Genomic DNA, 16253 nt, shown 5'->3' with positions numbered 1-16253 from the left:
CCCTGCCCCACCAGTATGCACACACCCTGACACCTACAAACCTGTCACCCCTCTGCAGAACAACCAGTGGGCCCACCACTCACTGGTGACAACCTCCAGCAGTGACACGCACGGCTCCAGCCACCACTGGATCTACTGGATTTTTGACAACCAACTGCAGAGCTGCTTATGTGCAGGGCTGGAGGCTCAGAGCCCAACACCCATCAATATAACACCCGCATATTGCTGACATGTCCAAACAATTACTCCTGGCTGGTGTGAGCAGCCAGCTCCTCTCACACCGCACCTGCCTGTGCTGATTCCATGGACACCAAACGAGGGGATGGTTCCCCTGAATATACCCCAAAATGCTGGAATCATGTGGCTCTGAAAAGAAAACCTCTAGAAGAGGTTTGAGGAGATACATCACTGTCCCCATGTCTATGAAACCAGGGGAATTACAGACGGGAGGGAAGGTTCCCCACCAGACAAAGGAGGTAATTTCCATTACAAAGAGAGAGAGAGAGGGTGCTGGAGTGAAAAGCTTCATTAGACTCTGAGAGGCAAAGTGATGGCAGTATACCAAGGTCACTTCTAATTTAGACCATCTAATTGGCAAACATGGCTCCAAATGGCTATCATCTCACAGGGCTCAGAATTAATGAAGCCCGATTATTTTCATTACCTTCATCCGAGATGGAGAATGAGACACAGAGTGAGAGGGAAAGGGGGGAGAGGGAGGGGGCGAAAAGGAGGGAGAGAGAAAAATTGAGTGACAGCAGAAGGGAGAGAGCAATAAGAAAAGACAATGGGAAAGAGGGTAAAAATGTAAAGATAGCAGGAGGGGGAAGTGAGATAGTAGGGATGGGCAGGAATGACTCCTGGAGCAAGTGAGGAAAGAAAAAGATGGAAAGATGACTGGAACACTGGGAAGATGCCCTGAACTGAGGAAGAGCAAGCTGACAGCAGAGATGACGAGACAGAAATGTGTAGAAGGATAAGGCTGGCTGTGGGAGGAGGGAGAGATCCCACTCCCAGAGGCTCTTGGGAAGCCGTCCTCTCTCCCAGCTCCAGCCCATCAGTCTTGTAATCGCCTGCGCGGGCGAGCTGCACTTCACCCTCCTTACGGGCCCAGGCAGAGGCTGTGATGGGGAAGGTGGAGCCTGGCCCTGCTCAGAGAGGCCGAGATGCCACAGAGAGAGAACTTGGCTACGTTCACCCACCAGCCCCACGTAAGGGAGGCTGCAGGAGACGGGAGGACAGTGTGAGCCCCAGCCTCTGTCCCTGTGGGGCACTGGGGCACGGCATGTGCTCTGTTCCTCAGGCAGCCCCTGCGGTGGGGCCAGTGGGAGGACGTGGGGGTCCCGTGGGACAGCCAGCCCGGCTGCTCGCCGATATGAAAAGGAGGGAGCACGACCAGGCAGCTCGGAGATGCTGAGCGCAAGCAGGAGCCGTTACCCTGGCAACAGACATATTAGACACTGCAGGTTCCTGAGCGGCGTCTGATAAGGTGTTATTAACTGCAGCCTCCTCCAGCGCCGAGCGCAGACGCTGCCTCGGGAGGGACCTGGCTCGGCCGCGGCGCTGCGATTCCCTCGCGCGGCGCTGACACCGCTGCACGTCAAACCCAGAGGGTCTTCACGAGAACGAGCAAGTCAGGACCCTCGATGCTGCCATGCTCTGCACACACCATACTGCTGGCTCAAAATATTGTCACAGAATACAAAAAGACCCACTTTCTTCACCCTGTGCTGTGAGACCTGGAGGAGGAGAGGCAACCCTCCCATACGTGTCTCTAGGTGCCAAAAGGAAGAAAGGTGGGAAAACCAGGAACACGCATGAGCATCATGGCTGGGCCAGTCTCTGCCATCCTTGCAGAGCCCTGTGGCCCTGCTCTGGCACAGCAAGTGGGCTCACCTAAGGGACAGTGCCTGACCTGCTCTGCAGAGTGTCCTGAGCTCCTCCCATTCCCTCTTATCCCGGAGGACACAGATGTGCTTGAGGACAGACCAGCCCAACACTCCTGCTCCAGAGCACACACCCTGCCCAAGCACCCTGCCTGGCTCAAAACAATCCCCTCCACTCCAGCATGACAGCTACCCTGAACAAACTGGTTACGCCCGCTGGCCTAGGGAAGGGGCTTGGCTTCTACTCACTGCTCTTAGAAAGCCAAAACACCTGCCACCAATGTATTTAAGAGGTGAACAGGGGCCATTTAAACCCTCAGAAGGTATTTACACACTTGAGCAGGACCAGTGAAACGGACACAAGTCACAGAGGCCGTGGTCTGTGGGATGGGACAGCTCTGTGACCCAGGGGCAGCAGGGCAGAGCTACGTCCTGAGAAGCCCTGAGGGGACAGGCAGCTAGCAAAGCGAAGCAGGAAGATAAGATCATAAAGGCACTTATGGAGTGGGAACTGGACCAGGCTGCCCAGAGAGAATCTCCTTTCCTGGAGATACTCACATGCTGTCTGGACACAATCCTGAGCAACATGCTCAAGGGACCCTGCCTGAGCAGGGAGGTTGGACTGGAGCAGCTCCAGTGGTCCCTCTCAAGACTACTCACGATTCTGTGACTCTGTCACTCCTGTCTTCAAGAAGGAGTCACAAAAGGAATCACAGAATCATTAAAGCTGGAAAAATCCCTTTGTCTTCTAAGTCCAGCCATCAACCCAACACCACCACCATGGTTGAACTGTGTCCTCAAATGACACATTCACATGATTTTTGAACACCTCCAAGGATGGTGACTCATCCGTAGTAGTGACTGCTTCCATAGGCAGCCTGTGCCAGGGCTTTCCAACCCTTTCCATGAAGAAATTTTCCCTAATATCCAATCTAAACCTCTCCTGGTGCAGGAGTCACTTGCAGCTAGTCCTCTTGTCCTGTCACTTGTTTCATGGGAGAAGAGACCTACCCCACCTGGCTCCAACCTTCTTTCAGAGAGTTGTAGAGAGGAAGAGTGACAGAAAGAGAAGACAAGAAAACTGTAAGAGAGCAGCCAGGTCATGTTGCCTGTGCTTGCTCAAAAGATGTGACAGGAGGGAGCTGGCAAAGAACATCAGTGTTACAACAAACACCATGTTATTCACCCCCAGTGCCAAGAACTGGCAAAAAAGGGAGAAAACAACCAGAAACAGGGTGCAAGAAAAAGAAACACAAAGAGAAAGAACTGACAGGAATCAAAATAAACACTTATTCTATATACTTGATGACAAGTTCTTAAATGTAGACACAACCTTGCATCGAGTATTATACCAAAGAAGCAACAGGGACAATATAGCCCATCAGCTGCTGGATCTTCCCAAAGCTTTTGCACAAGCTGCCATCCCATGCACTGACCTCATAAGCTCAAGGAAATTGTATTTATCCTGATTTCACAGTGAAATCACTCAACAGTTGAACTTCACAGGGCTCAAGCAGGGACACAACATACCAGGGTGCAGCAAACCTCAAGGGCAGAGCTCTGACAGGTGAAGGAGCTGCCACCACAGCAACTCTCTGCTCCTCACCGTTGTGGGGGTGGCAGTGGACATGCCAGGACAGCAGAGGACATGCTGGGATGGCAGCAGCCTGCCTGCCTACACAGCCACTTACCGTCATGATGAGTTTCTCGACACAGTCAGGTGACACGCTGTGCAGGTGGGTGAGGTGCAGCTGCAGGTGGATCTTGTTGTTCAGCATGTCCTGGCAGAGAGGGCAGCGGAGCATGGGCTGCACCGAGTGCTGGGTCATGGCGTGCACCCGCAGCCGGTTCACGTCTGTGTTGCTGTACTTGCAGTATGGACACTGGTACATCTGCAGAGCAGACAAATGAATCACACAGCTCTTCCAGGTGCTACTTTCCTCTCTTACAGCCAGGCTTCAATAATCTGATGCCTTCTACCACCAGTTATTGCCTTTCATCCTCTTTCTCCCATTTTATTCTTTGCTTTTGGCACATTGGAAGCACGTTACCTGCACAGAGAGATGGGTTCTTCTGCCTTACCTGCTCTGATTTGGTCTCCTCTGAGGTTTTCGACCACTTAAAGGGGAGAGGCGACTCAGAGCTGCTGGGAAACGATATCCGCTTGGAGGATGCTGGAGGCTCTGTCAGCTCCTTCTCTGGCTGGCTGGCTGGTGCTGCAACAGAAAGCCATTAATGTCAGGACACCCCAAAGAGGCCAGGCTGGACCATGACAGGGCTTCCATTTACTGCTTGACACACACCCTAAGGACTCGGAGGAGGGTGAATCTGAGGACTGACATGTCCTCAATGCACACCAGGCCAAAACCAGTTCCTTCTTGCCAATCTCCCACAGCACGGGAGTGTGTCACTGTGTCACTGGTGGCCAGAAGCAGAAAGACCTCAGCTGTTTCTGGGGGATGCTTACAACCTGCAGGTGCAGGAGACTCTGGGCCTGTGGCTGCACTGGACACACAAGTGCTTGGCCAGATGGTGAAGGCCCATGTGTCACCTCCAGGAGCAGCTGGATTTACTTGGTAAGGTAGAACTCATACCCCGGGCTGACGCAGGGCATTCTACATACAGACATTCTGAAATGTGTTTGCCCTGGAGAGGGCTGGTGGTTTGGCTGTCAGCCCAATCGATGGCACCCGTGCTGGCAGCAGTGGTGCTGCTGGGACGGCTGTGGCTGGCTCAGCCCATGCCTCCAGAGGAATGCACAGATCTGGTGCTTCCAAGCACATGGTCCTGCCAAAATCCCAATTTTGGCAGGACCCGGCCAAGGGGACCCAAGCACTCCCACTGCGATAAGCCGAGAAAAGGCTATTTTATTCAGCCAAACAGATCAATGCAAATGAGCCCTAAAGCCAACAGCAAAACACTCCACGAGTTGTGGCACTGGGAGAAGCACATCCCTGACCTTTCTCCTCCCCCGAACCCTGGCTGCCTTCAGTACATAAATTTGTGGGACATCTATTATTTAAAAACTGTAAGGACAAGTATATTATACACAGCCCCCGTCTCCTCCTCCCCGAACACACATTCATAACGGTACTTTAATCTGTCTCGAATCGACTTCAAACCCATTTTGCCCTTAATGGGAGTTATTCATTTTCACTTGAAAGGTAATATCTGACAGCTGGATATTTAATATGATGGATCAGCTGCCGATTAACAAGGCGCTGTAACATTCTCAGGCCAGTCCCCCATACTCTTCCCCCTTTCTCCTACTCAACTTGTGAACCCGCTGGTATCTGCTCCTTGTCTCAGACGATACCATCAAGAGTAAGATCCCAGCAAACTGCTTCCTTCTCAAAGACCCTTCTGAGCACTGGCATGAGCTATATTTCCAAATGTACCACATCACAGCGGAGAACACAATTCCCATTTCTAACTACCTTCCCTGCCAGTCCTCATCTCTGCATTCAGCTGAACAGAGGCTAAATAAGTTCTGGGAGAGGGAAAACAAGAATTACAAACAGGTAGCGGTACTGCCAGAGGGAGGCAGGGATTACAGGATTTGATCTGGGACTGCTGAATTTCTCCTGGTAGGCTTGTCCATGCCGAATGGGCTTGGAAGTGATCTTGCTGCCCACAGCACTGCTGGCTGCGTGCCTGGTGCTCCACGCCTGGCTGGGCAGCAGCCTCCACGTGTGCATGTACAGTCCTGGCTGTACCTGGAGTACAAACCCCAGCACTCTGCTGTGCTGCCAACTCCACAAAAACATCCAAACCACGGGTGGAATGAGCTTGCAGTGTCAGTGCTGACTGACGGGCACCATCACAGATCCTGCTCTGCCCTCACAGAACGACGGGCTGCTCTGCTCAGCTGCCTGCTTGAACTGAAACTCTCCCTGCGGTTCAGAATTGGAAACAGCTTTAAGATGTCTGCAGGGCCAGAGCTGACCTTCCTTGCTTCCTATAATAAATGTGCTTGGAGCATTGGGAACGTGGCACCACTCTGCTGCTCCTCCATTGAGGAACACAACCCTCTCCTGGAGGGTTTGGGGAGGAGAGACCACCACCAAGAGCCAGCACTGTGGTGGATGAAGGACCACCCTGCCTTAAAATGCCCTGTCGAGCCCTGTGTGATGTGAGTGGCCCTCGTCAGGAGCCTGATCACTGCTGGCACTGTCCAGTCCTCAGTCTTGTGGCAACACACAGTGTGACCTCGGACACTGACAAGCCAGCCCCCATCAGGCTGCTGGGTGTTGGGAAGAGCAGCTGGAGACCCCCGGTGTGCCAGGGTGGTCTGGCACACTCATGTGAGTCCTGCTCTAGACCTGCCCTGGGCGGGGATGACAGTGACAGTCATGGCTTCGGGTCCCTTTAGACCTCTCTAGGTGGTGACTGCAGCTCCTGTTGGTCCACCCTGTGTCCCTGCACTGACCACTGCCAGCTGCTCACCAATGGAGTGTTTCTGGATGCAGTGACTGAATTCAGCCCAACCATCAGCTACCCCAGGCTGCTGAACACCAGCTCCAGCCTTGGGAGTCACAGCAGGGTATTTTCTCATCTCCTTTCTACTGAGAAGCAGCCTGCTTAGAATTAGTAACAGGTAATTAAAATGTACCATCTCCTAAGTGTCCAATTTCATTAAATCACTTACTCCAACCCCATAACCTTAATCCTTCAAAACTAGAATTATTGATGATTATCTAGACCCAAGAATAACTGATTTGTTGCACATAGGATATTTAAGTATTAGTTTTTGAGTTGACAGCTCAGCTGGGAATTTTAACACCAAGACTGAAGTTTATTGTTGATAAACAGTCAAATGCACAAAATGACACATTCAGTCCACATCACAGATGATCAGAGGAATTAAGAACTCTCTGCTACCAGGAGAAATGAGGACATGGCTTGGCATCTGCCTGCAGAACTCTTAGCATAGCCTGGGACCTTCTGTCTGTGCAGAGAGGACAGGACAGCATGTCCTGAGCTCAAAATGTCCAGAAGGCCATGGCCTCAAAGGGCTGAGTGACACACAGCACACAGAGACGCCACCTGTGCAGTGACCATGGCCAGCATCTTGCTTCCAGGCCCGGGCCTCACAGGGCAGAAAAAGGAATTTGCTTTAAAGATGCACGTCTGCACATCAGATAGTATTGTTTTTACTTCGACTCTTTAAATGGATTGAGTTCAGATTCACTGACTCAGAGGGAGACCTGTGTTTCTCAACAAATATCCCCTAAATCCAGGTGCGATGGGGTGGGGCTGCCACAGCACTTCTGGAGATCTACTAATCTCGCTCTTCTCAGCAGCTTCTGCTTTTCAGAGGAGAGATCCTCCCTGGGTATATTCCAGAGGTGAGATGGGCACTTCCTTGCAAGTGGGGGCCTTTCCTTTGCTGGTTCCAGAGGCAAAGCCAGCACGGATCCCCTGAACTGCTGCTCTCCATCCTGGTGGGAAGGAAGTCACCACCCACCTCCTACCCATCAGATTCTTTTAGCTGAAGTATCACTGACAGCCCCTTCATCTAAACTTCCATCTCCCAACCAAGCAACATAATGGAAAAGCCAATTAAATGATTATTAATTCATGCTGCTTTCCGTAAGCCAGAGGTTCTCATCTCCCTGCATTCCGTAAACCAGCTTGCCACTTGCCCTAGAAATTTACAGTGGGGTTTCTGCTATTGCCATTGATTTAAACACCACCAGCCTCCAAAAATCTCCTTGCCATGAAGTCCAGCCGCTGGCCTGGGGAAGTTCTCAACGATACCAGGGAACTGTGCTGATGGAGAACAGCATTCTGTATTTTGAAGGAGGTGGTGCCTCCTTCCTCAAATCACCTCAGTGTGTTCTTGGAGCCATCACTCAGCTCCACAAGTCCTCGGACCAGTGGGAGCTGCTACTGTGCTACTGTGCCATCAATGCCCAAGGCTTCTGCCCCCTGTGCCCTTACAGCACCTGTGTGTCTCTTGAAATCCAAGGCTCGTTTATCTGTTTCATCCATTCTCCAGAAACTGCCTTGATGCAGGAATGGCCAGAGCCCACATGGACTGCTCGGGAAGGGCTTGGGGCACCCAGAGCTACTGCAGCACTGCCACCTCCTCAGTAACACACAGCCAACATTTCCTCCTCAAACACTGTCTGTTTAATTCCCCATTCCCTGAAGGAACTTCCATTCCAATCAGCTGCTGTAGCCACACTATCAGGCCTGTGCACTACCTGTTGCTCTGCAGCATTTCTCAGCTCTGTATTTGACAGTAATTCAGCTGACAGGTAAATGTCCCATGCTCGGTACACTCTGCACCCATGCTCACTGCTGCTTCACAGACCCAAAAATGGCTGAATAATTAGTTTTTCTAATGCTGTGTCATACCTTCCCACCTGCAGCGAGTACCCACAGCTGAATTACAATTAAATATTCATATCCAGAAGCTTCAGCGGCCACCAGACTTCCCTGCCTTGCTCCATATGAACATGAAACACCCAGCAGATGCCTCTATGAGATGCCAAGCAGCACCAGTGGCTCCCAGAAGTGGGGCTTTGCTTGGCACCACAGACCTCTCCTGCAGCCCACTTCGGTTCCTGCAGCACCTCCAGAGCCCAGCATGCCCGGAGCTCAGCCAGCAGCTGCATGGAGCCACCCAGCCCAGCCATGTTTGTGGGCTGGGGCTGCCACCCAGGAGCCTTTTGTGCTTCACATATCCTTGGAAAAACACAGTTGCAGGCAACTCCCAGTCCTTCTCTCCCATCCCCTCTCCCTGGTTTCCCTCGCTCAGGCGCCAGTGCTGAGTGGCTCCATCGTGCCCCTCGCCCCCTTCCTCCCAGCCTCTCAGGCCCCCAGAACATCCCGGCCATTAAGTGCTCCACAAACGCCAGATATTTAAAAAAAAGCAGCAAAAAGCAGCCGGGGGGAGGAGCAGGAATAGATTTCCGTCAGGATGTGCCTGACCTGTTTTTTTCAATTTCAGTAATTAGAAAGGCAGTCGGCCTGTAGGAATTATTCATAAACTGCAGGAGCTGTGCAGTATACATTTATGTTAAACATGTCAAATCCAATTGAAATCATGCCTGCCAGCACCATACTCCATAAACACACTTTTCTGCAACAATTTCCCAGCTCTCAGCAGCCCATTAATACTTCCTTTAATAGCAATCTACCACGGATTCGAATCAGGGACGGTCCATTGCACTAATTGCTCTGTTAGGTGAGCATCACGGACAAAAAAAAAAAGAAAGAAAGAAAAAAAAAATCATTAACAAAAATAAAAGCCCTTCAGGCTAGTCCTCCAGAAAGATTTCATTTCAATCTATATTTTAAGCAGACTTTGTTTCTTGTTTTTGTGGAAAAACCCCTGATATTCATCGTGTACCCAACGGACAGTGCATTAAGGAAGCCTCTGGTAGCTGGGTCACTGCTGGTGATGGGGTTCTCCATCAGAGACATGAACCAGCACCACTTCAAATCTGAGAGGCCTTGTACTGCAGTGAGCAGGGCTTCAGCTGAGTATCCATCATCTACATCCTGCCTTAAACATGGAATTGGGATCAGCCACAATTCCTTTCCCCCTTGCTGGTTTGCTTGTGGTGAATCTCACATTAGCCATGACAAGATAATGTCTAACACTGAGTCATCAGGCACACAGCAACTCCCTGGTCCAGTGTGGAGGCACTGCCATCTTCCAGAACCTTCCAGAAATGACAGAGATTTCTGTAAAAATCAAGATCCAATGGGTCCTTCTATGGGATGGAGGTTTCCCCAAGTATATTCAATTGAAAAGTATCACCTAAAAAAATGTTTCTGCTTCACATTATTGCATTTTAAAATAAATACAAAGAATTAATCAATACATTTATTTTGCAGTTGAGACACTTTGACAAGTTTACAGTGAGAACAGAGGTTTTCCCCTTGGTGCTGACACTAACCCCTGCACCGACTGTGGTGCACTCGCCCCTGGGCTGGGGCAGGGAGATGGACAAAGAACTCAGTGTCTTGTTGCAGATCTTGCAATCCTTTAAGAAAGTGGAAGAAATAAATCCCCTGTGCAGTGAGGAAACTGAAGCACAAAGGGGAGTAAATTGCTGAGGAACATAACGATCAAATTGCAGGTGGTGAGCAGCAAAAAAGTCTGTCCCCTTCCACATGCCCCATCACTGGCTTTCAGCCCACACCTCTCCTGCTCCCATCTCCATCTTCACACCTAGCTCAGAGGCTTTTCCTAAGGTCAGCCAGTCCATCCAAAGCAGGACAGACTGAGCCTGCCTTATTCCCAATGGCAGCTCCTCTAATTTTCTTGAATGACCTCTGAGGAACCTTCCCAAAAAACCCACTCCAGTGCTTAAGCCACAGGCTGTAGAGGAGGACTTTTAAAAATGTGTTATCTAACATCAGTCTTTCTCCCTTCAACTTAAGCTCTTTGTGTCTGTATCCTCAACATGGAGAACAAATACTTTCCTTTCTTTCAGAAGCATTTCATACACAAGACTTATCTTGTCCTCCTCTTTGCTCTTCTTTCGTGTTAAATAAGCCTGTTCATTCCATTTTCTCCTCCTGACTGATGTTGCACTGTTATGGGCTGTTCCTGATGTTTGGGCTTTCTGAAATTGCTGCCCAGGCCTCCCCAACACCCCAGCTCAGGAATGGAGAGCTTTCCAGTACTCAAGAAACCCACCAGTGGTACAGTATTGTCACCTACACTGCTATGTCTCTGCTTCATTTCAGCCTGTCCTGAAAAGTGGCATCGAAAGCCTTCCCAAGGAGACACTGTCTCCAAACAGGACCTTCTTCACATGAAGGGAAATTGGGTCGTGTTGACATGATTTGTTCTTGACAAATCTGTGTCGACTGTTCCTCATCTCATTATCTTCCCATCAGCACTTACAAACAGTTGTTTGGTCAATTCCCGGGAAAATCTGGGGCAGAGATGGCAGGTGTACAGTTCCCCAGCCACTCCTTCAGCCAGGGACAAGCCCCGTGTCTGTCCCTTGCCAACCTCCCCTCTCCTCTGCAGAGCACCAGAGAGAGCAGCTGGCTGTGCTGCAGGCACTGTGTCCCAGCACCCAGGTACAGTGCAGCAGGCCAGGGACACCCTTCAGCATCACCAAGCACTCTGCAGCCCATTCCTGGGCTGGGGGACAGGCTGTCCCCAGGCTGCTGCTGATGCAGGCTGTGCTGCTCTGCTCAGTGAGGGCAAATGCAGAGAAGGCTTCATGTTCTTTATGGCACTGTGGTCACAGCCTCCCCCTCCTGCTCTGTGTCAGCGGCCTCCTCCTCCTCCAAGGAGAGTTCCCGGTACTGCCCGCTCCCCTCCCTGCTCACGGCTCCACTGGCACTGGGTTTTCGTGTCCCTGCACACTTCTCTTCTGGGGCTCTCAGTATAACCTGACCCAGCTTCTGCTCCTTCCCGTCTCTGAGGTCCAGGAGGACTGTCAACACAGTCATGTTCCTCGAGGGACACGAGCAGAAACAAGAGCAAGGTGTGGTGCCTACTTTGCACACGGGCTGGACAGCAACAATTGGTAACACAATCTGGCTTTAAAGTCCAGGGCAGTGGTGTTACATGTTTGGAAGCAGCCTGAGCTCAGCACCAGCCCATCACACACACCTTGGCTCACACAAGGCTGGTCCCATGCTCCATGGGCTCACACGCCTGCTCTGTGTCCTCCCCACACAGCTCCCTTTGCAGGCCCCATGGAGCTCTCCCGTTTTTGATCTGCCCCTTGGCTCACAAACACTGGGTTAGGAATTTCAATGGTAGGGTGAAGAAATTAAACAATCCAGATTCAGGGTTTCTGGACAGAAGAGGGTTTAAAAAGTAGGCTCCTCATTTTTCCTTACATATTTTGAGATATAATCTTTGCACACAGATCAGCCTTTTCAAGTGCTTCAGGTTTGGGCAAAGAGCCCTATTTACCCCTGAAGAGATTTAATCAATAAACAATACTTACATCTGTCTGTGACACTCCACAAAATGGTTGTGCTCAGCATCACACAATCCCACACAATGAACTGAGACTAAAACCACCTACAGCCAAGCCAAATTGCATTTCCAGGTTAAGAATCAGTATGTGATTGGAAGGAACACACAGAGCAACCTCAGCGAGCACAGCCCACAGTGAGAGCAGGAACTTCAACAGCCCAAGGGCCCAGCTTGCTCTCTTCACCAGCTGGGACACATCTTCCATTGACTGAGGCTGAGATGGGCTGAGACTGCAACTGTGGAGGTGAAATACCACATTCCATTTTGGAAGACAACATAAGATGAAGTATCTTTGTCTGGGGCTCACCAAGAGGCAACCATGAAGGCAGCAGGAGAGGGCTGCCTGGAAGAAGGGTTTCTGTGGGCTTCTGAGGCATTGCACTGACCAACACTGCCTGCCAACCAAATGGGACCTGGAGCCAGAACTGCCGTGTGCTGGGCCAAGGAAAATGAATGCCACCTTCAGCACCTCGGGTTCTGGACCCAGGCTGGAGCAGGCAGCAAGGACCAGATGAGGGTGGAAGATGGGTGGCCCTCTCCAGAGTGGGACAATCATAGAATCCTCAAATGATATGCTTAATCCAACCATGTGCTGGCTGCTGGCAGGAGGGGTCGTCCCCTTCTCCCCCCTCCTCTCCCAGCTGTTGATCCCCACTGCCCGGGTCCAGGCCCAGAGCCAGCCTGACCCACCACAACCACGAGTATGTCAAGCAGCCACACCCAAAGCCTTCACAGAGGATGACACTTATGTCACGCTGACACTGCCACGTTGTGGTCAGCTAAAAGGGTTTTGTGGACCACTGTTTTTTCCACCTCCCCTTCCTGGATTTGAAGAAAATGAGGGAGCAAACACCAGCTCTGCTAAATCACAGAATCATACCTGTCCATTTACTCTGGTCCTTGTCCCCTCCACTCTCTTGCTCCTTGGCAGGTTCCTCAGCATCGCCGGTTGTTTCATTGGGCCCTTCCACATCTTCACTGGGCTCTTCTGAAACAAGAAAAGCAGAAAGTGTGACACAGACTTGGAAGGCAGTACAGAAGAATAGGTAGCTGCCAAGAGTAAGAGCAACAGCTAAGGCTGTGCACAAGTGTTGGATGGCAGGTAATCAACATCACCCAGTGCTCTCCCAGCACACCTGGCATAAGCACTTGCTTATTGGTCAAGACAGAAACTGTAAAGAACTGAGAGATGAAGACAAAACGAAGAACCTCGCCTACTTCTACCACCTGGAGCTGCTGAGGTCCCCTGAGGTGTCGTGTAGAGTGACATGGTTCTCTACACAACAAGGTTCTACCCAGCCATATCAGGGATTACAGAAGCATGAGGGAGTGACCAGAGCCTCCAGCACCTTCAGCCTCATCCTTCCTCCTCATCCCCATCTCAAGTTCTTCAGACCCAGTGACAGGGTGCAGTCCTGACCCTGGTCACCAAGATGCCAGAGGCCACTGCAGACTAATGACATCCCTCCTGCTCAGACCAAGCTCGGAGCAGCTTGGTCTGCTGCAGCCCCAGCCCAGACACGAGGCACAGGAGGAACGTGTGGCAGCCTTGCCTTCATCCCAGCAAGGGGAAGAGCCTGCAAACCCGGGCAGCACCATGCAGGTGCAAAAGCACGGAGGAAACACTCAGTGAAGTGCTGAAAGCTCAGAACAAAACACAGAGCACCATGGTCCAGCCCATAACAACAGAATGGGCACAGAGTTTTGTCCACCTGGTGTGGGGCAGCTCCACTCCAAGGCACCTCGTCAGGTGGGACTGGGAGTGACTGGGAGTGACTGGGAGTGACAGTGCTGTGGCTGTCAGCCCCCTTACACCAGGGTGTAACAGCCACATTATCATCTACTACTATGGGTATTAATGTACAGTCCTGTAACTAACAGGGGTTACCCCACCACTGGGCTAAAAGAGGCACTTTTAGGCCATTATACCCATTTTTAGGCAGGATAGTTTAGAATTTTAACTCACATTATGTGGTCATGGTAAACCTCGGGGACCCACGCAACCCTGCAATTTACCTGAACCACCTAACGGGTTCAAGCACCAACCCCCATCCTCCTCCTAACAAAGACAGGGCTAGAAATTCAGATTAAAAGTATATATTAGCAGCTTGCAGATACTCAGCAGTGCTGTTTGAAGATATGACAGCCTAAATTGGGAGTGAGAGGGGAGATGGGTGGCAGTGCTGACAAAGGCATCCCACATGTAGAAAGACACATATCACTGGTGGAGGGGTGAGATGGGCAGTCTGCCATGTGAGCTGAGTGCTCAAGTTTGCTGGGAGAAGGGCTGTGAGACCAGCAGCTGGGTTTACATTTCAGAAATTAAAATTCCAATCTTTTTTCCACTCTAGGGAAAAACCACAACAAACCATCCACACCCCAACCCCACCACCCTGGTGCTTTCAAACCACTTCACACAGGGTGAGGGTGTCCCTTCAGCTGGGGCAGCTGCTGTGGAAGCAGATTTTAGCTGGTTTTATTAAAAACCTTTGGTAATGGGTTTGTATATTTAATTTAAATAAGCATTTTAACCATTCTTTGCTGGCTCGGGCACTCCGAGGCCTCCTGGACAGTGTGAGGAGATGGCCCCCACTGCCCATGGCCTGCAGCCCATCACCCACTGCCCTGGCCCCGGGCCCCCATTGCCCAGCCCCAGCCCCCAGCCCAGAGCCCCAGTCCAGATCCCCCAGCCCCAGCCCCCAGCCCTGAGCCCCCAGCCCAGATCCCCCAGCCCCGACCCCCCAAGCCCAGATCCCCCAGCCCAGATCCCCCAGCCCCGAGCCCCCAGCCCCAGCCCCCAGCCCAGAGCCCCAGTCCAGATCCCCCAGCCCCAGACCCCAGCCCCAGCCCAGATCCCCCAGCCCTGAGACCCCAGCCCTGGGCCCCCAGCCCAGAGCCCCAGCCCAGATCCCCCAGCCCTGAGCCCCCAGCCCAGATCCCCCAGCCCAGATCCCCCAGCCCCAGACCCCAGCCCAGATCCCCCAGCCCAGATCCCCCAGCCCCAGACCCCAGCCCCAGCCCAGATCCCCGAGCCCCAAGCCCCCAGCCCCGAGCCCCCAGCCCAGATCCCCCAGCCCAAATCCCCCAGCCCCAGACCCCAGCCCAGATCCCCCAGCCCAGATCCCCAGCCCAGATCCCCCAGCCCAGATCCCCCAGCCCCAGACCCCAGCCCAGATCCCCCAGCCCCAGCCCCCAGCCCCGAGCCCCTAGCCCCGAGCCCCCAGCCCCGAGCCCCCGGCCGGCTGCACAACAAAGGGCGCCTGGCGCAGCGGCACTCCCAGCTGCGACCCGGAGGTGTCAGCATCGGCATGGGAGGAAGAGGAAGGGCGAGCCAGGCTCAGCCGCTGTCTGGGCTCTAACCTGAGCATGTGGAAATAATACGTGTCTTCCAGTGTGCTGTCTGGTTCGAGGAGAATAAAATAGGACATTCATAAGCAGTTACACCATCTGTCTTTATACCATCATCATCATCAACAAGGGAAAAAATAGCTCTTTAAAATGGATGAAAGCCCAGGCTGACAGTAACCGGAAAAATGTGAGCTATGAATACCAATAACGGGGAGAAAATGATTAAAAAACAAGGCTACAAACAGCAAGTCCCCAGCACGGCTGGGGCTGCAGCTCCTCATGTCCATCCACCACCAGCCTGGACTGAGCCCGCACATCTCCGGCAATGAGCACTCCACAGTCCTGCCCCGGGAGCGCTCCCCTCTGAGGACACAAACTCTCAACACCCCCTGCTAGGCAGAGGGCAGGGAGCAGATCCAGCTGCAAACCCTCCTCCTGCTCCACCCTGAGCTTTTTTCTGAAAAGTAATTTTTCTGAAGCAGGATGGGAAGGGAGCAGAGTCTTAGACATGTACCCAGGGAGACTCTGAACCAGCTTGGGTGGGTCCTTGTCCCATCCCTGCTCAGCTCCTTGCTGCCAGGGCCTCTGGCACAGAGCCCTGGGGAGGGGGAAGCACAAACTCCATCTGCCGTGATCCCCTTCCAGCAGAAGGCTGAAGCTGCTGTGCTCACCGTGCTCGGTCTGGCTGGTGGCACAGCCACCCTTGTTGTCACTGGGCCCAGGGACGCTGGGGACAGGCACCCCACCCGAGCTGGCTCTGTGCACTGAGGGGGCTCTGACCCGCTGGGAACTCGCCTCCAGCGCTCACACCCATGTCTGACCCAGCCTCCACCAAGCAGAGCTCAGCACTGGCAGCGAAAGCAGCCAGGGCCCTGCTCCTGGAAGGTCGGTGCCCACGCTCTCTGCAGGCAGCTCGGCGGCTGTTGAGCCCCAGCGGCAGCTCCAGGCTGCGGGGCAGGTCTGGAAAGCAAACACCCGTGTCAAGGCACCCAACCATCCCTCCCCTGTGCTCCTCTGGGGCATCCTTCTCTGAGAACAGGCCAGCAGCACGT

At 52.5% G+C, this 16253-nt stretch overlaps 1 protein-coding gene across 1 annotated transcript in view; it reads right to left on the bottom strand.

Annotated features, from left to right (window-relative positions):
- Positions 1–16253, bottom strand: part of ZFHX3 (zinc finger homeobox 3) — a 447971-nt gene that overhangs the window by 17901 nt on the left and 413817 nt on the right. Inside the window, 3 exon segments of the mRNA XM_053987325.1 lie at positions 3578–3778; positions 3969–4102; positions 12734–12841. Coding sequence (XP_053843300.1) covers positions 3578–3778; positions 3969–4102; positions 12734–12841 — 443 coding nt within the window.

Source organism: Vidua macroura, chromosome 11 (assembly GCF_024509145.1).
Source record: "Vidua macroura isolate BioBank_ID:100142 chromosome 11, ASM2450914v1, whole genome shotgun sequence".
NCBI lineage: Eukaryota > Metazoa > Chordata > Aves > Passeriformes > Viduidae > Vidua > Vidua macroura.
Note: the sequence above shows the minus strand (reverse complement) of the source record. Positions and strands in the feature narration are given on the sequence as shown.